A 17922-nucleotide genomic window follows, 5' to 3' on the forward strand; every position below is an offset into this window, starting at 1 on the left:
ATAACTCCACATGGGATCGAACAACAAGACAGCAAACGACACGAGTCAACTGTTTTTAAATTTACATTACCGCTCGCTACATCAAAAAGACACACTCAAATACTTTTTTCTCCTTCGGAAATTGATTGCTCAAGACAATAAATATTATTCAAACTTACTGTTGTTTAGAAAAGAGAAACTTATCACAGCATCACATTAGAACAAAAACTCTATGGTTAATTCTACTACAAACAAAAATTAACTTACACTTTTTAAAACTAAAAACTAGCAATAAAATATAAATTTACTTTAATTAAACATGTTATCCGCGCGAACACGACTCGGGTAGAAATAAAGATTGGTACGGTCCAGTCTTACAATCTTTCAGTTCTGATAGATTTTGTCCAAATTTTTTTATTTTTGTCTATCGACACAGTGATACGGTCGAGTCTGATAGACCAAGAATGTGTGTTATCTTTTTATAGAAACCAAATATCAGAGATCCCCTCATCTCTTTGTGAAAATCTTGATTTGCCTAAGATCCCTTTTGTTCATGTTCTTTTCAGGAAAACTACCATAGTTAATTGAAAGAAACATGTTCCTAAATTGCAACTTCATCCAACTAAAACTGGAAGTGTAGATTGTTCTTAAGAAAGGTGCAGACATACAGCAACGAACCGGTTGAAACCGGTTTGTAGCGTCGTCGCTTCCCGCCATTTAAAAAAACTCTCTCCTCTGGATCTAACCGGGAATAGAAAAAAGTTGGAATCTTTCTTCTTCCTAAGTGAATTTGATATCTGAAACGGAGATGGCTTCGCCGACATCTAAAACTAAAACCCTAATGGATTATTTCCAACCTCCCAAACGCCACAAATCTTCTTCTTCCTTTCCCGCCGTTTCCGCCGCCGGTGGGTCCCACGGGTTGGACTCTGCAGCAAAATCGCCGCCTCCCGTAACCGTCACCGACGACTCGTCAAGCCTCACACCAGACCAAATCTCTCGCTCAGAGCTCAACAAATCCGTAGCCAGATCCAAGCGCAACCTCGCCCTCTGCTCCGAGAAGGTCGCAAAAGCTAAAGGTTTGTCCTTTTTAGTTGATTTGTTGTCTTCTTGCGTCGCTCTCCCATTACAGTAGCTAGAACCCTCTGGTTTAGATTGATTTTGAAAATTGTGTAGGTGAAGGAAGCTGCTACGTGCCATTGACCGAGCTCGTAGTTGAAGAATCATGGCTCAAAGCTCTCCCTGGAGAATTGGATAAGCCTTACGCCAAGACCCTTTCTTGTTTCCTTGAACGTGAGATCATCATTGACGGTAAAGCCCCTCCTATTTACCCGCCGCAGCATTTGGTTTTCAATGCCCTAAATACAACTCCTTTTGATCGTGTCAAGGCTGTTATTATCGGACAGGTACATCATCATTTTTGAAGGAACAATGGTTTTATTGGTTTCTTGTTATGGTACTTTAACTTATGGTTCTGTTTGATTTTAGGATCCTTACCATGGACCTGGTCAAGCTATGGGTTTGTCTTTCTCTGTCCCTGAAGGAGAGAAGCTTCCTTCTAGTCTTTTGAATATATTTAAGGAGCTTCAGAAAGATGTTGGCTGTTCTATCCCTCGTCATGGCAATCTACAGAAATGGGCTGTCCAGGTAAATATGCATCTCTCTGCTTATTTGTTACATCAGTTTTCATTTTTTACTCGGAGAAGATCTTGGAATTCATATTTGACTTCCTCTTTTAGGGTGTTTTGCTGTTGAATGCTGTTCTCACAGGTAATGTGAATAATGTCTATCATCCCCCGGTGACCTTATAAGTAAGTATATGAACTGTCATTAGTCAAATCTTCTTACATATGTTGGTTTTTGTGCCTTGTGATTCAGTAAGGAGTAAGCAGCCTAATTCACATGCGAAGAAAGGATGGGAACAATTCACTGATGCTGTTATTCGCAGTATCTCACAGCAGAAGGAAGGTGTTGTCTTTCTCCTCTGGGGAAAATACGCTCAAGAGAAGTCCAAGTAGACTTATTAGTTTCTCTGACGCCTATGCATTTCCGTTGCTTATCTTGTATGAGACTTCAAGCTTTTTTTAATGATCATTGCAGGTTGATAGATGGGAGTAAACATCACATTCTCACAGCAGCTCATCCGTCTGGTTTGTCAGCGCATAGAGGCTTCTTCAATTGCAGGTTAGCTCAAGTCCACTAAACCCTTTTACTCTCTCTCTCCCATGCCCATTCAAATGCATAGTGTAACCAAAGTTTCCGTGCGTCTGCAAAACATGCCATGACTTGCGCATTGAGCTTATGTTGTCATTAATGTTCCACGTTTGGACAGGCATTTCTCTCGAGCGAACCAGCTACTTGAGCAAATGGGCACTCCCCCTATAGACTGGCAACTCTGACCTCAGTGTTAAAGCCAGGAGGAAGTGAAGAGTGCTCTTGGGAAGCCAACCATTTTTGGTGAACAAAGCTTGAAGCTTTAACAGTTCAATGCTCTCCTTTTGTGATTTATTATGTTATCATGGCAGTCTAGACGACTAAGCATACGCTGTTAGTGTACCCGACTATTTGACAAAGTAGTTGCAAACTGTATCTTCATTTTGTACTCTTTGAAGAATGTTGTGTAGTTTATTAGTACTGCTTAACTGTAGAACTTCCTTGTTGCTACAAAGCATGGAAAAGTTAAAAAGTATCGATGGTGGGGATATGTTAAAACTATAAACAAGTGCGTGAAAGATAGCCAGAGAAGCTTTGAGCTGGCCTTAAGTCACTGATGATGATGTGCTACAAAATTTCTATGGCATGGAAACAAAATTTACTATATTCTATGAACATTAGTTTTCACAAACGAGATACAAACTTTGCTCATCTTCATTACCTGTTAGCTCCAAGTATGATTAATGATTCTCAATAACCAAAAACAAGCTCATTGACTCACCATTCTCCTCTTCTTCTCATGTCTTATGTCTCTTCCTCAAGTTCCTTATAGTTGGCAAGTGCCTCTCAATCAAAAGTGGACATCCAAAAAACGTCAAAAGATTCCCACAGCTCTTTTCACCATCTTCCTCGCTTCCTTGAGAACTCAAATGGCTCAAGTAAGTCTTCCCTTCATAGATATAGCTAAGCTGCTGCCATAGCAAAACACTCAACCCAATGGCCACGGAAACACTCGCCACAAAGAGGTATAATAGAACAAGGCCTCGTACAGAGATGAAGATAGCGTTGGATATGTAAGCAAGCACGATACTCTTCACCCCTCTCAGAATCGATCCACTATTATTAGCATGTGATGATGCATACGCTGCTCCATTTTCTAGGGATGGCAAGATATGAATCAGGGAGTACACACACATAACAGAAGAGTAGCTTGTGCTTATAATGGCCGAGATAAGAAAGGCGACGAAGTTTTTGTGATTGCCCGCACCAACACAGTTACCAATCTGCAAATACAACACAAGGAGAGTCATTAGCCTTAAGCTCTTAACTAGCAAACAAGGACACAGGTCAAGGTGTTGATCAACAAATCTAGTAACTAAGTCTTCTATGATTGTTACAACACAAGGAGAGTCATTAGCCTTGGTACTAAGTCTGTGATTCATATGTGACACCATGAGACTTACAAAGGGGCAATGATGATCCATGTCGAGGACGCACATGCCACACGTGCGACAGTGATGGGTTCTAGGTGACTTTGGTTTGGAGCAGGTGTGACAAAAGGTATAGTTGTTGAGTGTGCCGTTCCCTACTCCAGGGTGGGTTCCATAAACAATATCAATCGGTTTCCCCGCGCATTTAAAAGCAACAACCATGAATGTAGATAACGTTGAGATCGCCAGAGACACTGCTATAACAGAATGGAAAATCCCGCAAGCCAAGCTGATGGAAAACACGACCGGATAAGCTGCCCAAATCCCACCACCTGCAGTTTATTACCCAAAACAGAGTATATTTAACAGGATAATGGCAGATATCTAGATTTATGTGGTTCTTTTAGATGATTTAGAGGAACTTACATATGACAAAGAGCATGAAAACAGCAAGAATAACGACAAAACACTGGTCACGTATACGTCTTAGCCCAAGGCTTCTGGTTTCAGGTCTGACTGGATTCTGATTCGTGATTGCGCCACACCAGCCACACTTGAAAACAGGTGCGTATGATGGAAGAACTAGGTTCAGTCCACAGCCCCAGCAGATTGATTCATAATCTTCGTTTATGGTTGTAACAAAACTCCCCTGGAGACAAAAAAAAAGAAGTAACCGTTATATATTTGAGGGCCTAACGCTGTTTCTCAGTTCGCTCTTTCAAACCATTGCAAGAGAACAATCCCACTATGCTTTATTAACTCTAAAATCAGTATCAGATGCAGTCACTAGCGCATAACCTCAAATGTATAAACAGTAACACACAATAACACTAAGACATCCCAGCTTCCTGATTGTCCTAAACTATATTATGTTCCCTCAGCATTTCTCTACTAGATACCAATGATTCTGAACTTAAAAACCTTCCTATTCAGGAAGCGAGCTCAGATACAAAGGATTTGCATCACTAATTTACAAGACCCTATTGGCATTAATAAGCGTTTTCCAAAATCCACACTGTGACCAGCTTCGATCTCCTAACATCAGTAAAGCAATCTCAAGACTGCATTCACACACACACACACACACTCAGTGAAATGGACCAGAGAGAGAGAGAGAGAGAGAGAGAGAAAGTTCCACAAACCTGGGAAGAGTCTTCCATGGCTTCTTCTTCAGTAATCCCACGAGAGTCAAGAATCGGAAACCCAAATAAGCTCTTTCTTTATTGAAGAACCAAACAAAACCCAAAACGTGTTTCCCCTCTTAGCTTGGGAACGAGTCTTTGCAATCAATGCATCAAATCACAGAAGACAATCCCATGAATCATCTGGGTAATAAAGGTGTAATCAACCAAAGCAAACGGAACAATGAACAACCACGTTCTCACTCACTGATTCCCTCTGTTACAATATTCGAAAGCTCCAATCTTGGGGGGTGGGGAGGTTCAACGTTGTTGATTCGCAGTAACAACACAACTATCAGCTCCCCTTAAAGCTACGACCTTTACGAAAAGATCCGATGGTTTGTTGACCTCGAGCACGCACAAAGGCATCCGATTCTTGACAAGTGTTTTATCGGATACACGTCTGATGAGATTAACAAACTAAAATTTCTACTCTCTCTCTCTCTCTATCGCTCTCTTTTGCGCTAACACTGTTGAACAATCTCCGGTACCGACCCGACGGCGGCGTAAGACACCGGGAATTTTTGATCGGAAGTAAGGGAGAAGAGATAAGTCTCTGAACACAGCGGCGATTAATGAAAATTACTTTTTGCTTGTTTGTAGATTCTATGACTAGTTTTTTTGTTTTTTGTTTTTCCAAAATTAGTTTTCATCCAATCAATCAAGATTTTAGATTTTCTATTTTTCAGGAAAACTAGATTTGCACCTCTTTAACCATTTTGTACATAAAAACTAGAACCCACATTTTATGGGTTTTCTACTAGTACTACGACTGTTTTCATCTTTTTACAATACATTAATTAATCATGTATTATGTATAAAAGAATCACATCTACAAATTTTAAAAAGGGAGAATTTGCTATCTAACCAAATTTTGAAGTAAAATTAACAAGACATTATTAACAAACTAATATTTAACTCCTCTTTGGTTATATTTTTAATAACAAATTTTGATATGGATTGACACTCGCAACTTGACTTCCGCAGATTTGTATTAAGATTTATCTTTGTATCTCATCATGATAAAAAAAAGAGTGGACATGTCATGGACATGAATGAATTTACAATCAAATCTTTATATATAAAGTAGAGTTGTCAGGCTGCCACATCATCAAGAAGCATGAGCATCTTTGGACACGTGTTGTCTCACTAAACCAAAAGTATATTTTGTGTAATCAGTTATCTCATTCTCCTTTTTTAACTAGGCTTTTATTACAGTTTCGTATTAAACCCAATCCTTTGAAAAAAATTATCAGAACCCACATAACATTAGGTTTCTTCTTCCTCTACTCTTACGACCTCCTATCGAGGACTCATATATAAATATTGTATAATATATTAATCATATGTCTCTATATGTGAATATTCCTTATATGGAGATGATACGAGAGCTTACCCTCTTATGTATATAAACCTTTTGTGAGATTAATAAGATGGCACGAGATTGTATTCTCTCTTTGACATGGTATCGGAGCAACAAAGGTTCTTTGTTCATAAAGAATTAACCAAAAAATAAAATAAAAAAGAGAGAAGAAAATTTTGCAGAAAGAAACGATGGAGACACAGAAAGATGACGGAGGGCTTGCGGAAGGCAGCGGCGGCGCTGGTATGTTGAAAGGGATGGAGAAGAAAACTCTGTCACCGTTTTACCTTCATCCATCAGATGGACCAGGAAACGTGATCACGACAGTTCAACTAAAGGGATAAAACTATGAGGATTGGGCAAAGCATGTGCGGAACGCCTTGCACACCAAGAGAAAGTTGGGTTTCATTGACGGAACACTAACAAAACCAGAAAAAGAGGATGAGAAAGAGCAGTGGGATAAGACACGAGACAAAAACAATAAATTGATATAAAGCTTAGTGTTTATAAGTTTGAAGAGATTAGAGAGAGGTTGAAGAGTTTTACAATGATGAACATTATATTTTTATTGCAGCCATTTGAGAGAATGAGAGAAAATGTGTAAATTTTTCTATATAGGGAGACAAAAAAATCCAATTAGGTTAAATATTTTTGATTCAGACGACTTACTTGTAAATCACCCAGAAGACTTTAATATTTTTAGCGGGAAACTAAAATATTTTTATCGGGAAACTAAAATAGAAGACTTTTTCTAGACAAGTCGTCTGGTTTAAATTATTTAAGCGAAAAAATAATTTTTTTAAAAATTTTAGGCGGAAATATTTGGACGACTTACATGTAAGTCGTCTGCTTTAAATTATTCACCAGACGACTTACAAGTTAGTCGTCTAGACCCTAAACATAACTCCTAAACTTAATTAACTAACTAAACACTTCATAAAATCAAATTAAACTTTAAAAGTGTTTAATATACACAAAAATAAACACTTATAGGTAAAAAAAATATTTAAAAAAAATATTCAAGCTTTCCAAAATCTAACCCTAAGAATACATACAATACTACAACATCTGTTGTCAAACCATAAAACCAAATAATATCATGATTAACTACTTTCACTCATATATGCTGAAAACTATTCAATTTAATTATATCTTAATTCACATTACTTAAAACTGTTTATAATTACAAGATTTTAATATTTCATTTGTCAAAATATTTTTTAGAAAAATTATAAATTATTTTTAAGATCAACTACACGAGACGGCTTACTTGTAGGTCGTCTAGACGACTTCCAGCATCTCAGACGACTTACTGAGACTATATTCGTAAAAATGGTTTATGTTTTTTTGTTTGGTCACATTGGGCTTACTGTAATTTCACAAGGCTTTTAGGTTAGTTTTGCATTTGATTCAAATTTGAGTATACTTTGGCAATCAAAGTCAAGTTTTGAGTCATATTTGGAAAACCCCCCATAAATATTTTACTATTAAGAACATTTTAATTTATTTTAAAATCAAAAATAAAAAAAGCTAAAAACCAAAATCTAAACTCAACATTCATGTTTTTCCAAAACTAATATCTACTGCAAAATCAAAAAATAAAAGTCAAAATCTAAAATCCAAAAACAAAAAACTTAAAACCAAAATCCAAAATCTTGAAACCAAATAAACAATCATGGGGGAATTTCAAAAATACATTTTTCACTAAGTGACATAAGACTCTTATACACATGTTCTCTACATATAATAAATAATTATTTAAATAATAAAAAAATAAAAATGATTTTTTTATGTTTTCGAATTATACTTTTTCAAATTTGAACATTTTTAATTTTTTTTTTGAATTTTTTTTTCGATTTTTTCTTCAAAATTTCTTTTTGAAAACCGAAAATTATGTTTGAAACTATTTTTTTATTTTTTGAAATATTTATTTATATATTTATTAGATACCTAAATTTCACATTCCAAAAAGTCTACCATACCCTTCAACTATAAATTTTAAGTTTAAATTAGTTAACCTTAAATGTATAAATGCTTTTTACCCTTCATTAAAAAGTAAAGGTAAAAGTGGTTAGTGTAACATGAAAAATAGTACTATAAATATGATTTTTGAGGTAATATCCCAATAATCATCCCCTTAGTTTACCGGTAAGTATTTTATTATATTTTTTTGGTCCCACTATTATGACTTTAATTATTTATGTTACTGTAATGGATTAAAACCCCTAAGTTATGTTTCTAATACAGCCCAACACAAACTAACATTAATTAATTTATATGAGACTAGATTAATGCGTATTATTTTTAGAAATCAGTAATGCAAAACATATCATTTTATTTAAAAAAAAAATCAAAACTTAATAAAAATAAAAACATGAAGAAAGCATATTTTCCAATTTTATCCTTTTATCTGACAAAAAAAACATTAATTGAAAGTTGGTAAAGCTTGGGAGTCAAGTGTCTAAGTACTAATCTTACTTACAAGTAGCGCCTTAAACCCCCAAACCTCTTTTAGCAGCAAAAATCACTCGAAAACCTAAGCACCCGTCATCTCCAGCCGTGGCCATGGTCAAGTACAAGAAAGAATCGGTCACCAAAGTAATAATCATCTTTCTCTCCCATGTCTTCGCCGTCTGTTTTGTCTGAATTTTTGGGGAGTGATCTAAATTAACTCTGTTTGGTTTTGTGGGATTCCTAGGTAGAAGCAGCACCTGCCTCAACGAAGAAGCCATCCAAGAAAAGTAAGAGTCTTTTTTGTTTGTTTGTTTGTGGGGTTGTCTGTTGCTTCGATGTTTGGCTCTGGCGTGTTTGAAGTTGTTTAGAAGAGTGCTTCAGACCCAACACGATGTTTGGTTTTGACTTGGCTGTTTTCGTTTGTCTTGTGTGCTTTAGGTAAGAGAGATGCGGAAGTTGATCTGGACATCCAAAATAATCCCAAGAAGCAGAAAAAAGAGTTGATTCAAGCTGAGAAAAAGGCACCACCACCAAAGAAGGTAGAGACCAGCAATAGTTCTGATTCTAAGAAAGAACTCAAGAAGGTATAACTTCAATTCACTTGATGATGTGTAAAAGCTTTGGTTAAGTTGACTTTTAGTTGATATGTTAAAATCACATCCGGACTAAGAAAGTCCTTGCTAAGAAACCTATATCTGAGAAGGATGACTCATCCTCTGAGGAGATATTAACCGCTTCATAATTCATAAAACATTATTTTTATGTATCCCCTATGACCTGTATAGAATGTAGAATAAAAACATCTTTATTTTAATTTTAAATCAATCATTTAATCAAAAAAAAAAACAGGATACTGATGTTGAAATGGCAGAGGCAAAGCAGAAATCAAATGCAAAACAAGTAAAAACTCCATCCTGTTGAATTGGGGCTGTGAATTGTATTATGTTTTATGACATGTTTTTTTCTTCTTAATCATAAGACGCAAACCAATGAGACACCAAGCACTCAGGCTCGAGGAGGATCAAATCAACTATTTGCTGGAAATCTTTCATCTAAAACTAAGAAATCTGACTTGTAAGTGCACATAAGTGTTTTTTTTCTTCTTGTTCTTCCAATAGAGTGCTGTTATTTGATACTTCTAACTCATGAAAACAGAGAGAAATTCTTCAAAGGAGTTGGTGGTGAAATCAAAGTTGTTAGACTTGCTAGGGGATACGCGCATGTTGAGTTTGCTTCCGTAGAAGCAGTTCAGAAGGTAAGTTGCTATTCTTTAGTCTTTACTTTGGAGTCTCGTTATATATTGATGTTGGATTGCGAATATGTATCGTTGGTTGTTTGTTTGGAATATGTAGGCACTGAAACTGAATGGTAAACCATTACTAGGCCGCAAGATTAAGCTTGATGATTTTAACAAGAATCCTGCTCCACGAAGCAGGTGCTTTTTCTTACCTGCCTTAATACAAAACATTAACATGTTGTGAAAGTGAAAGTTGGTTTGTTTATATGATTGTTTTGCTGGGGGGATATTTGCAGCAATGCTGATGGTAACTTCCAGAGAGGAGAAGGAAGCCAAGTTAAAACGATTTTGGTTAAAAAAAATCGGCAAGTATGTGGGTGAAGATGAAGTATGGATCCTCATCTTCAACTGTTCTTTAAGCCAATCTTTTCTACATGTTGCAATAGCTGTATATTTTGTGTAAATTCTCTGATGAAAAACAATAAAAATTAATCTGTTGCGAAACATTGCACAGATGAAAACTGCCTTGAGAGATCATTTTAGTGCTTGTGGAGAGATCACAAGGTTTGCTATTCCTTGTGATCAAGAGACTGGCGCCACCAAGGGGTTAGTAACAACTCTTCTTTGGTGAATGATAATGATGATGATGATGATACTCATGGGAACATATGTTATCTTAATCTTTCAGAATGGCTTTCCTAGGTTTTATCAACGACGATGGATTCAACAAGGCGTTGGAACTAAACGGAAGTGAACTGGGAGGACGGAACATAGTGGTGACTGAAGCTAGCACAAGAGTACAGAACGGAGATCAAAAGAGTGGGCGTAGACAAGGACGTAGACGCGGACGTCCACTCAGACAACGTAGACGTGACAGCTTCAAAAAGGACCTGGAAAAGGCAATGGTGAGACCGTAGAACACCCAGCAAAGCAAGTGTAGTTGCCTCTGTCTGTTGCAGGGAAGAAGAAGATCGTCTTTGATGACTAGTGGAAAAGCTTGGCTCTTCTTTTAGTCCCCCAGTTTTCTATTATTGTTTTTTGGTCCCTATACTAAGAGTTATTTATGTTATTGTAACGGATTAAAAAAAAATAGTTTTCTAATACAGCCCCAATACAAATTAAACATTTTTAAAAACACGAAATACACAGCTTCCCTAAAACCCCCAAACTCTTTTCGCAGCCACTCGAAAACCCTAAACAGGCAGTAGTCGCCAGCCATGGTCAAGTCTAAGAAAGAATCCATTACCAAAGTAGAGTCATCTTTCTCTCTCTCCTTCTACCTCTTTTGTCTGTAATTTTGGGGGTAATTAATCGAAACTATGTTTGGATGTTCTAGGTTGAAGCAGCACTTGACTCAAAGACGAAGCCGTCGAAGAAAAGTAAGATTCTTCTTTACTTTTATCTTTGTGGGTGTTCGATGTTTGGGCTCTGGCTTAGTGATTTTGTGTGTTTGACTCCCTCTGTCTGGACGAAGATGAAAAGGCAACAGCTTTTTGTTTTGTAATTGAATTGATTGTTGGCGCTTTGTGGTTTGTGTACGTTGAGTACTTCAGACCAAACACGATGTTTGATTTTTGACTTGGTTGTTTTCGTTAGGTAAGAGAGATGTTGAAGTTGATTTGGACATCCCAAAGGATGCCAAGAAGCAGAAGAAAGAGTTGATTCAAGCTGTGGAAAAGGCACCACCAAAGAAGAACAAGAAGAAGAAGAAAAAGAAGAAGAAGGTAGGTTCTTTCTTCCACCAAGCTATTTTCTTTATTATTATTTTTTTAGTTGCATAAATGTCAGTCAACTTGAAAATATAGGATTAAAGTATATCTTTATTCTAACTTGAAAATCTATCTTTTAATTAAAAAAAAACCCAGAATGCTAATGTTGAAATGGCGGAGGCAGAGCAGAAACCAATTGCAAAACAAGTAAGAACTCCATCCTGTTATACTGGATTATCAATTGTATATTCCTTAGTTATGGTTATTGTTTCATGTAAATGTTTTAATTGTTAAATCTTACAGCCCAAGACGTTATTTGCTGGACGCCTTCCCTTTCACATTGAAAAATCTGACTTGTAAGTTGCATATACTCTTCTTCTTGTTGTTCTTCAGATAGAATGCTTGTAATACTTAATATTAACTCATAAACAGAGAGAGTTTCTTCAAAGAAGTTGGTGAAATCAAAGATGTTAGACTTGCTAAGGGAATCGCACATGTAGAGTTTGCTTCTGAAGAAGCAGCTCAGAAGGTAAGTTGCTCTTCTTTACGTTGGAGTCGTTCGTTACATTGGATGTTGAAATATGACTGGATGTATCCTTGGTTGTTGTTTGGAATGTGTAGGCAATGAAACTGAATGGTAAACCATTACTAGGCCGCAATATTCTGCTTGATTTTGCTAACGCGAAGCCTGCTCCACGTCCACGAAACCTAGTCAAAACGATTTTTGTTACAGGATTCAATAAGTCTCTGAGTGAAGATGAAGTATGATCCCCTCCCCTCATCTTCAACTTTCTTTAAACCAATTTCTTCTACATGTTTACAATAAAATTAATCTGCGTTCTGAAACATTGCACAGATGAAAACTTCCTTGAGAGCTCATTTTAGTGATTGTGGAGAGATCAAAAGGATTTCTCTTCCTTATTACCAAGAGACTGGTGATAGCAAGGGGTTAGTAACTCTTCTTTGCTAGTTTGGTGAATGATGATGATACTCATGGGAACTTATGTTTTCTTAATCTATCAGGGTGGCTTACCTAGATTTTAGTGAGGATGGATTCAACAAGGCAATGGAACTAAACGAAAGTGAACTAGGAGGACGGAACATAGTGGTGATTGAAGCTAGACCAAAAGAAAAGAATGCTGATGGAAATAGTGGACGTGGCAATGATGACTCCTCCAAGAGAGGACCTGGAAGAGGCAATGGTGAGATGAGACCGTAGAACACCCAGCAAAGCAAGTGTAATTTCGCCCTCTGCCCAAGGTTTGTTCCTCACTTCGTTCCTTGAAGCTTTTTGTGACTTGTGGAATCTCTTTCTCATAAGCTTTTGCTTTTGTATTGTCTTGTCTCTCCAGCGAAGGTCGTCTTTGATGATTAGTTAAAGAGCTCGTCTTATCTTTCAGCCCTTTTTTTGCCTAGTTTATGAGGAAAAAACTTAACTTATATGAATGATGAGTTGGTTACTCCTGGGATTTTGTTTTGTTTTTGTGGGTGTGACATTTTTACTTTGTAGAAACTTTTAATGAATTCCTTAAACTCATGGCTTCACTAATTGCCATTTTATTATTGGTCTAAACTTTTATATTTAGATATTATATTTTATTGATATTATATTATGAAATATTTCAGTTAAGATATTTTATCAATGTGATGTTTTATACCCTTTTGTAAGATATTAAAAAAAAAAAAAAAAAACTGAAAAAAATGTTACAGCCATTTGATCAAAAAAGAAAAAAAAAATGTTACAGCCATTAGTGGCAGAATTGTATTTCGAAGACAACCAGATAAAATAAGCTTTGCTCAAAATATAAGGAGGCTTAAAAGCCCAAGTTGTTGATCCCAGATGCAGAAATAGAAGCCCAAGGCAGAATTCTGAGAAGCCCAGTACGCCTGATCAGCTTTGATTTTGTTGAAACGTTTCGGTAGAAACAGAGCCCTAGAGACGATGTATCGCGCGATCCCTGAATCAGTATGAGGAGGGACCCTACAGTGCCGGGGGTAAGTCTACATGCAGAGACCGAGACCGCCGTAGATGTGTAGCGAGGAAGCCGAGAAGATGTTAAGAATGATTTGTCATACTCCCTGGCTGATAGCATAGATTTTTTTTTTTTTTTTTTTTTTTTGAAAAAAGGCTTTCATATTAAACATAAATATTACAAGGATCTGGAAAAAGTTTGCACGAAACAAGCTTCGTGCAGTGTTTAGACCTTATCCAATTAACAAAGATAAAGACTAGTGAAACCATAAAATGAGGATAAAAAACAATAGCTAATGAGATGAACCACAGCCACCACGGCCTCGCTTTCCCCTCTCTCGCACTGTCTTCCATTCCATGCTCTGGTACTTGATTGGAGGTTTTGATTCCCTCCTACCTCTTGTCAAGCTGATTGAGTTTCGGGCTCATTCTTAGCTTCATCCACATTTCCTAACACTGAAAATCCAGAAGAGCTCTCAAAAGTAAAATGTATAAGTGTTATGGTCATCAGATCAACAACTAAAGATTCAATGACCTCGTTGTTGGTAATGTTGGATGGATAACAATCCATAATCAGAGTAGCAGTAGGAGTAGATTGTGAATCTACTAATGTGTCGGGAGAACTAGCTGAAGTAAGCGGAGAAGCGGGCTTCTCTAGTTGTGAAGGAGAAGAAAAAGATAATGTGGTAGTCTTTAAGTTGGATGTGCATACCTCTGAAGACGCAGTAGGATTTAAAGTAGAGTCATGAGCAGTATCTATCAGATCTTGGATGGTAACAGTATCTATTGGATCTTGGATAGTAGCAGTGGGATCAGCTCCAATAGAATCTTCTGAATGTTTACTCTGAAACACAAAAGCACTATTTTCTTTTGTATTGGCGCCTATTGTTAGGATAGGCAGTGATGGAGTGCTCGAAGAACTCCTTTCTTTAAGAATATGATCAATATCCACTACCGGGACCTCATTGCTAACAATAGTCGGATGCTGTGGCAAGTTTTGCTCATCTGTCGGCTTAGAAGGTAAGAGACACCACTTCTCTTTGTGGCCTAGGTTACCACACCTTTCACACATAGAAGGAATCCATGTGTACTCGACCTCAACAAGAAAAATGTTACCTTGTTTATCATCAAGTGCAATTATCTTTGGAAAATCTCTATCCAGTTCTATCTCAACCAAACATTTGCTTCACCCATACTCGTGGGATCAAGTCGAGGTTTGTGAGTTAGAATGGGTTCTCCAAGGCCTGAAGCAATATCACTAATCCCTAGTCTAGAGTAGCAACAATCAAGAATCTGTTTCAAGTTGATCCATACCGGTAGTGTTGATATTTCTGGGATTTTGAAAGAACCTTCCGGAGTCCATGGAAGGACGAAGAGCAAACAGTCGTCAATATGCCAAACTCCACTCTGAATAACCCAATGATGAGTTGGTTCATGCGGGATATGAAACATGTAAGATGACTCTCCAATCTTCTTAATCTTACAGCTCCTTCCCCAAATTCTATTAACCACAACATGAATTAGACCACTTGGTGGTAGAGAACACTTGTGGAATTTTCCTATGATGTACTCGTCCTTATTCTCAGGACCAAGCTTAAGGACCTTAGAAGGAATAGATATCTCAGGAGCACCATCAAGTCGTAAGTCAGAGATGCTGCTCGATAAAGATTCCATGATTTGGGACTCACTACAAGAAAACATAAGTTTAACGACGGCGGTATTCCTCGTGAGTTCGTCGTAAAAGAGGGTTTACGAGGAATTAGCGAGAAACCACGTTTCGTCGTTACTCGTTCGTCGTAACGCATATTTCCTCGCCAATTCGTCGTAACTTAGAGAAGGAAATGTTTCGTCGTAAAGACGAAACACCATATTTTGTCGTAAAGACCATGCAAATATTCCACGTAAGAATGTCGCTATATTTCCTCGTAAATACCTCGAAAGTAGTTCCTCGTAAACTACACGTATTTATCTCGAAAGTATTTCCTCATAAAGTAAACGTAAATACCTCGAAAATAATACCTCGTAAAGTACTCGTTGAATTTCCCTCATCATTTCCTCGTAAACTTTCCACGTAAATAAGTCGTAAATTAGCTACGAATTCACTTCATTTTATTATTTTACAGAATTTAAAAATATAATTAAAAAATAATTAAAATTATTTAATTTATTAATAAATTTAAAATTTAAAAACAAAATCAATACGAAAATATTTTATATATAAATAAGTTTTAAATTTATAAATACAACAACCCAAAAAAAACTAAGAGTCGTTCATCGCCTGGTAGAATTCATCACTCCTCCTATCTACATCCGCCTCGGCATATGTGTCGGATGATGACTCGGCTGGAATGGAATTTTGTTGTCGCATGTTCCTCAACAAGGACTCCCATTCCGGATTTTGTGACCGCTATAACGTCCAAGAAGCCATCGACTCCACCCACACGAGCTGTGAACGCAGATTGCATCGAGTCCAACTCGTTACGCAGCTGAGCGGACTCTCTACACAGCTGAGTGACTTCATCTTCCTGTGTCTGACCATAAGACGATGTCGCTCTCGGAACATCGTTGACAGAACCAATCCCCAACTTGCGTCCCCTTTTCTTAGGGACAACCTTAAAAATAAAAAATAAATATTGTTAGTAAAAATTTAAAGTTAAATTAAATGAATAATAAAAAAAATTAAAATTTTTAAAAATTTATCTCCTCGTAAATCTTATCCACTTCAAGTATGGATAAGGTGACGGGTAATCCGTCGGTGGACTGATGGGTCAGCTGGGCCTGGCGGTCGTCAACCTGAGCAACCATGTCGTTGAAAATTTGCTCGGACTTGCCATCTAGAAATTGGCCCGCCTTATTCTTGTGGCCCGCCTTATTCTTGTGGGTCCTCGCCTTATTCTTGTCTCGTTTCTTTGGCCTAAAAAATATTTAAGAAAGTTAGAATATACATATATATATATAAAAATTAATTAAATAAAATATTTAATTACCATTTCCAAACGGACCCCGGCGTGGGGTGTTTGGCCCGTAGAGTGAAGCATCGTCCCGTGGCCATGCTCATCTACCATGTTACGGGAGCCAGAGCAAGACTGGGCGATTCTAATGTACTCAGGATCCCGCCAATAACATATGAGGCCATCCCACACATTGGTGGTGAGCTAAGTGGGTTTGCCACGCTCATACCCCTTCACGATCCAGTCACCCTTCCAGTTGGAGTTCGTGTCCAACAAGCGAACTTTCGCCTTCGCGTAAAACGCTTTCCTCACCTTCTCATTGACACCCATGGACCAATGATATTTTTGCTGTAAAAAAATTAAATTAATAATTAGTTTAAAAACATATATATATATATAAATCATGAAAAAATTATAGTATATATAATTAATGAATAGTAACTTACAACGAAAATTTTGAACCACGTCTTTCTGACGTAGATCAGCGTCTTTTTCCAGTTCGGATGTGGCATGGAGAAATAACTTTTCATCGTGTCGGTTACGTCCGATGCAAGACATCCGTCAACCCCAAACCTGAAAAAACAAATTTAAAGTATAAATTATTTATTAATGTTATAAACTAATTTAAAAAGAAAAAAAATTAATGTAACATACCACAAAGTTCCGTCCGGTCGGTCGGGGTCTATGACTGGTAAACCTCTCTGTCTAGCTGACTTCCCTACACTAACCACCTAATCTACCATAAACTAATCAAATTAGAGAGGAATTAGAGAGAGAACATACCATAGCTACGAAAGAGAGAGGAAGTGGAGAGGAAATGGGAGAGCGAAGCTTGCGTGTTTGTATAAGAAATTAGTAATCTTCGTAATTTCCTCGTAAATTTACGAGGAACTAGCGAGGCCCGTGTTTTTCCTTACGAGGAATCAGCCAGGCCCGCGTTTCATTTCCTCGTAACTTCCTCGTTGATTAACGAGGGATTAGCGAGGCCCGCGTTTTCCTATTACGAAGTCTTTAGACGAATTGTGCTTACGTAGAATTAACGAGGAACTCGCGAGGCCCGCATTTTCCTATAAATACACACCAGTTTGCTTCTCAAATCAAAGATAAACTCACCAATTTGCTTCTCAAATCAGAGATAATTACTCACCAGTTTGCTTTTCAAATTAGAAAGATTTGAAAAAAAAGAAGGGGAGAAAGATACGGGAACACATGTGGGCGGAGACAAGGCTAGACTTACGTAGGTCTCGCCTTGTTTCTTCCCTCCTATGATTCTGGTATCTTTCTTCTCTTTCTTTTTTTTCTCTTCTTTTTTATTGGTCGTTCATTTACGAGGAAATAGCGAGGTCCGCGTTTTCCGGTTACGAGGTCTTTACGAAGAATTGTGCTTACGTGGAATTAACGAGTCCCGCATTCTTTTCGTCGTTATTTCCTCGTTAACTTATGAGGAAATTATGAGGATTATGTTTAAATCCCTAAAATCCGAAACCCCAAA

At 37.3% G+C, this 17922-nt stretch overlaps 4 protein-coding genes across 4 annotated transcripts; 3 read left to right on the top strand and 1 right to left on the bottom strand.

Annotated features, from left to right (window-relative positions):
• Nucleotides 1-538: 538 nt before the first annotated feature.
• Nucleotides 539-2666, top strand: LOC106343194 (uracil-DNA glycosylase, mitochondrial-like). The gene is made up of 7 exons (XM_013782346.1): nt 539-1058; nt 1156-1385; nt 1468-1626; nt 1719-1749; nt 1858-1993; nt 2080-2163; nt 2312-2666. Exons 1-7 carry the CDS (start codon nt 788-790, stop codon nt 2376-2378), a joined length of 978 nt encoding a protein of 325 aa, XP_013637800.1. The 5' UTR covers nt 539-787; the 3' UTR covers nt 2379-2666.
• A 61-nt stretch (nt 2667-2727) lies between these two features.
• On the bottom strand, nt 2728-5353 carry LOC106343193 (protein S-acyltransferase 11-like). The gene is made up of 4 exons (XM_013782345.1): nt 4706-5353; nt 3990-4212; nt 3597-3895; nt 2728-3416 (listed from the first exon to the last, which is right to left on the bottom strand). Exons 1-4 carry the CDS (start codon nt 4721-4723, stop codon nt 2931-2933), a joined length of 1026 nt encoding a protein of 341 aa, XP_013637799.1. The 5' UTR covers nt 4724-5353; the 3' UTR covers nt 2728-2930.
• Nucleotides 5354-8635: 3282 nt separating this feature from the next.
• On the top strand, nt 8636-10042 carry LOC106292170 (nucleolin 2-like). The gene is made up of 7 exons (XM_013727790.1): nt 8636-8705; nt 8806-8848; nt 9000-9145; nt 9411-9461; nt 9541-9635; nt 9717-9816; nt 9914-10042. The coding sequence occupies exons 1-7, from the start codon at nt 8673-8675 to the stop codon at nt 10040-10042; spliced, it is 597 nt and encodes a 198-aa protein (XP_013583244.1). The 5' UTR covers nt 8636-8672.
• A 911-nt stretch (nt 10043-10953) lies between these two features.
• Nucleotides 10954-13064, top strand: LOC106293905 (nucleolin 2-like). The gene is made up of 10 exons (XM_013729538.1): nt 10954-11048; nt 11135-11177; nt 11395-11522; nt 11664-11714; nt 11811-11863; nt 11940-12036; nt 12129-12269; nt 12364-12455; nt 12531-12767; nt 12860-13064. The coding sequence occupies exons 1-9, from the start codon at nt 11016-11018 to the stop codon at nt 12724-12726; spliced, it is 834 nt and encodes a 277-aa protein (XP_013584992.1). The 5' UTR covers nt 10954-11015; the 3' UTR covers nt 12727-12767; nt 12860-13064.
• Nucleotides 13065-17922: the final 4858 nt, after the last annotated feature.

This window comes from Brassica oleracea, chromosome C5 (assembly GCF_000695525.1).
Source record: "Brassica oleracea var. oleracea cultivar TO1000 chromosome C5, BOL, whole genome shotgun sequence".
NCBI classification, from domain to species: domain Eukaryota; kingdom Viridiplantae; phylum Streptophyta; class Magnoliopsida; order Brassicales; family Brassicaceae; genus Brassica; species Brassica oleracea.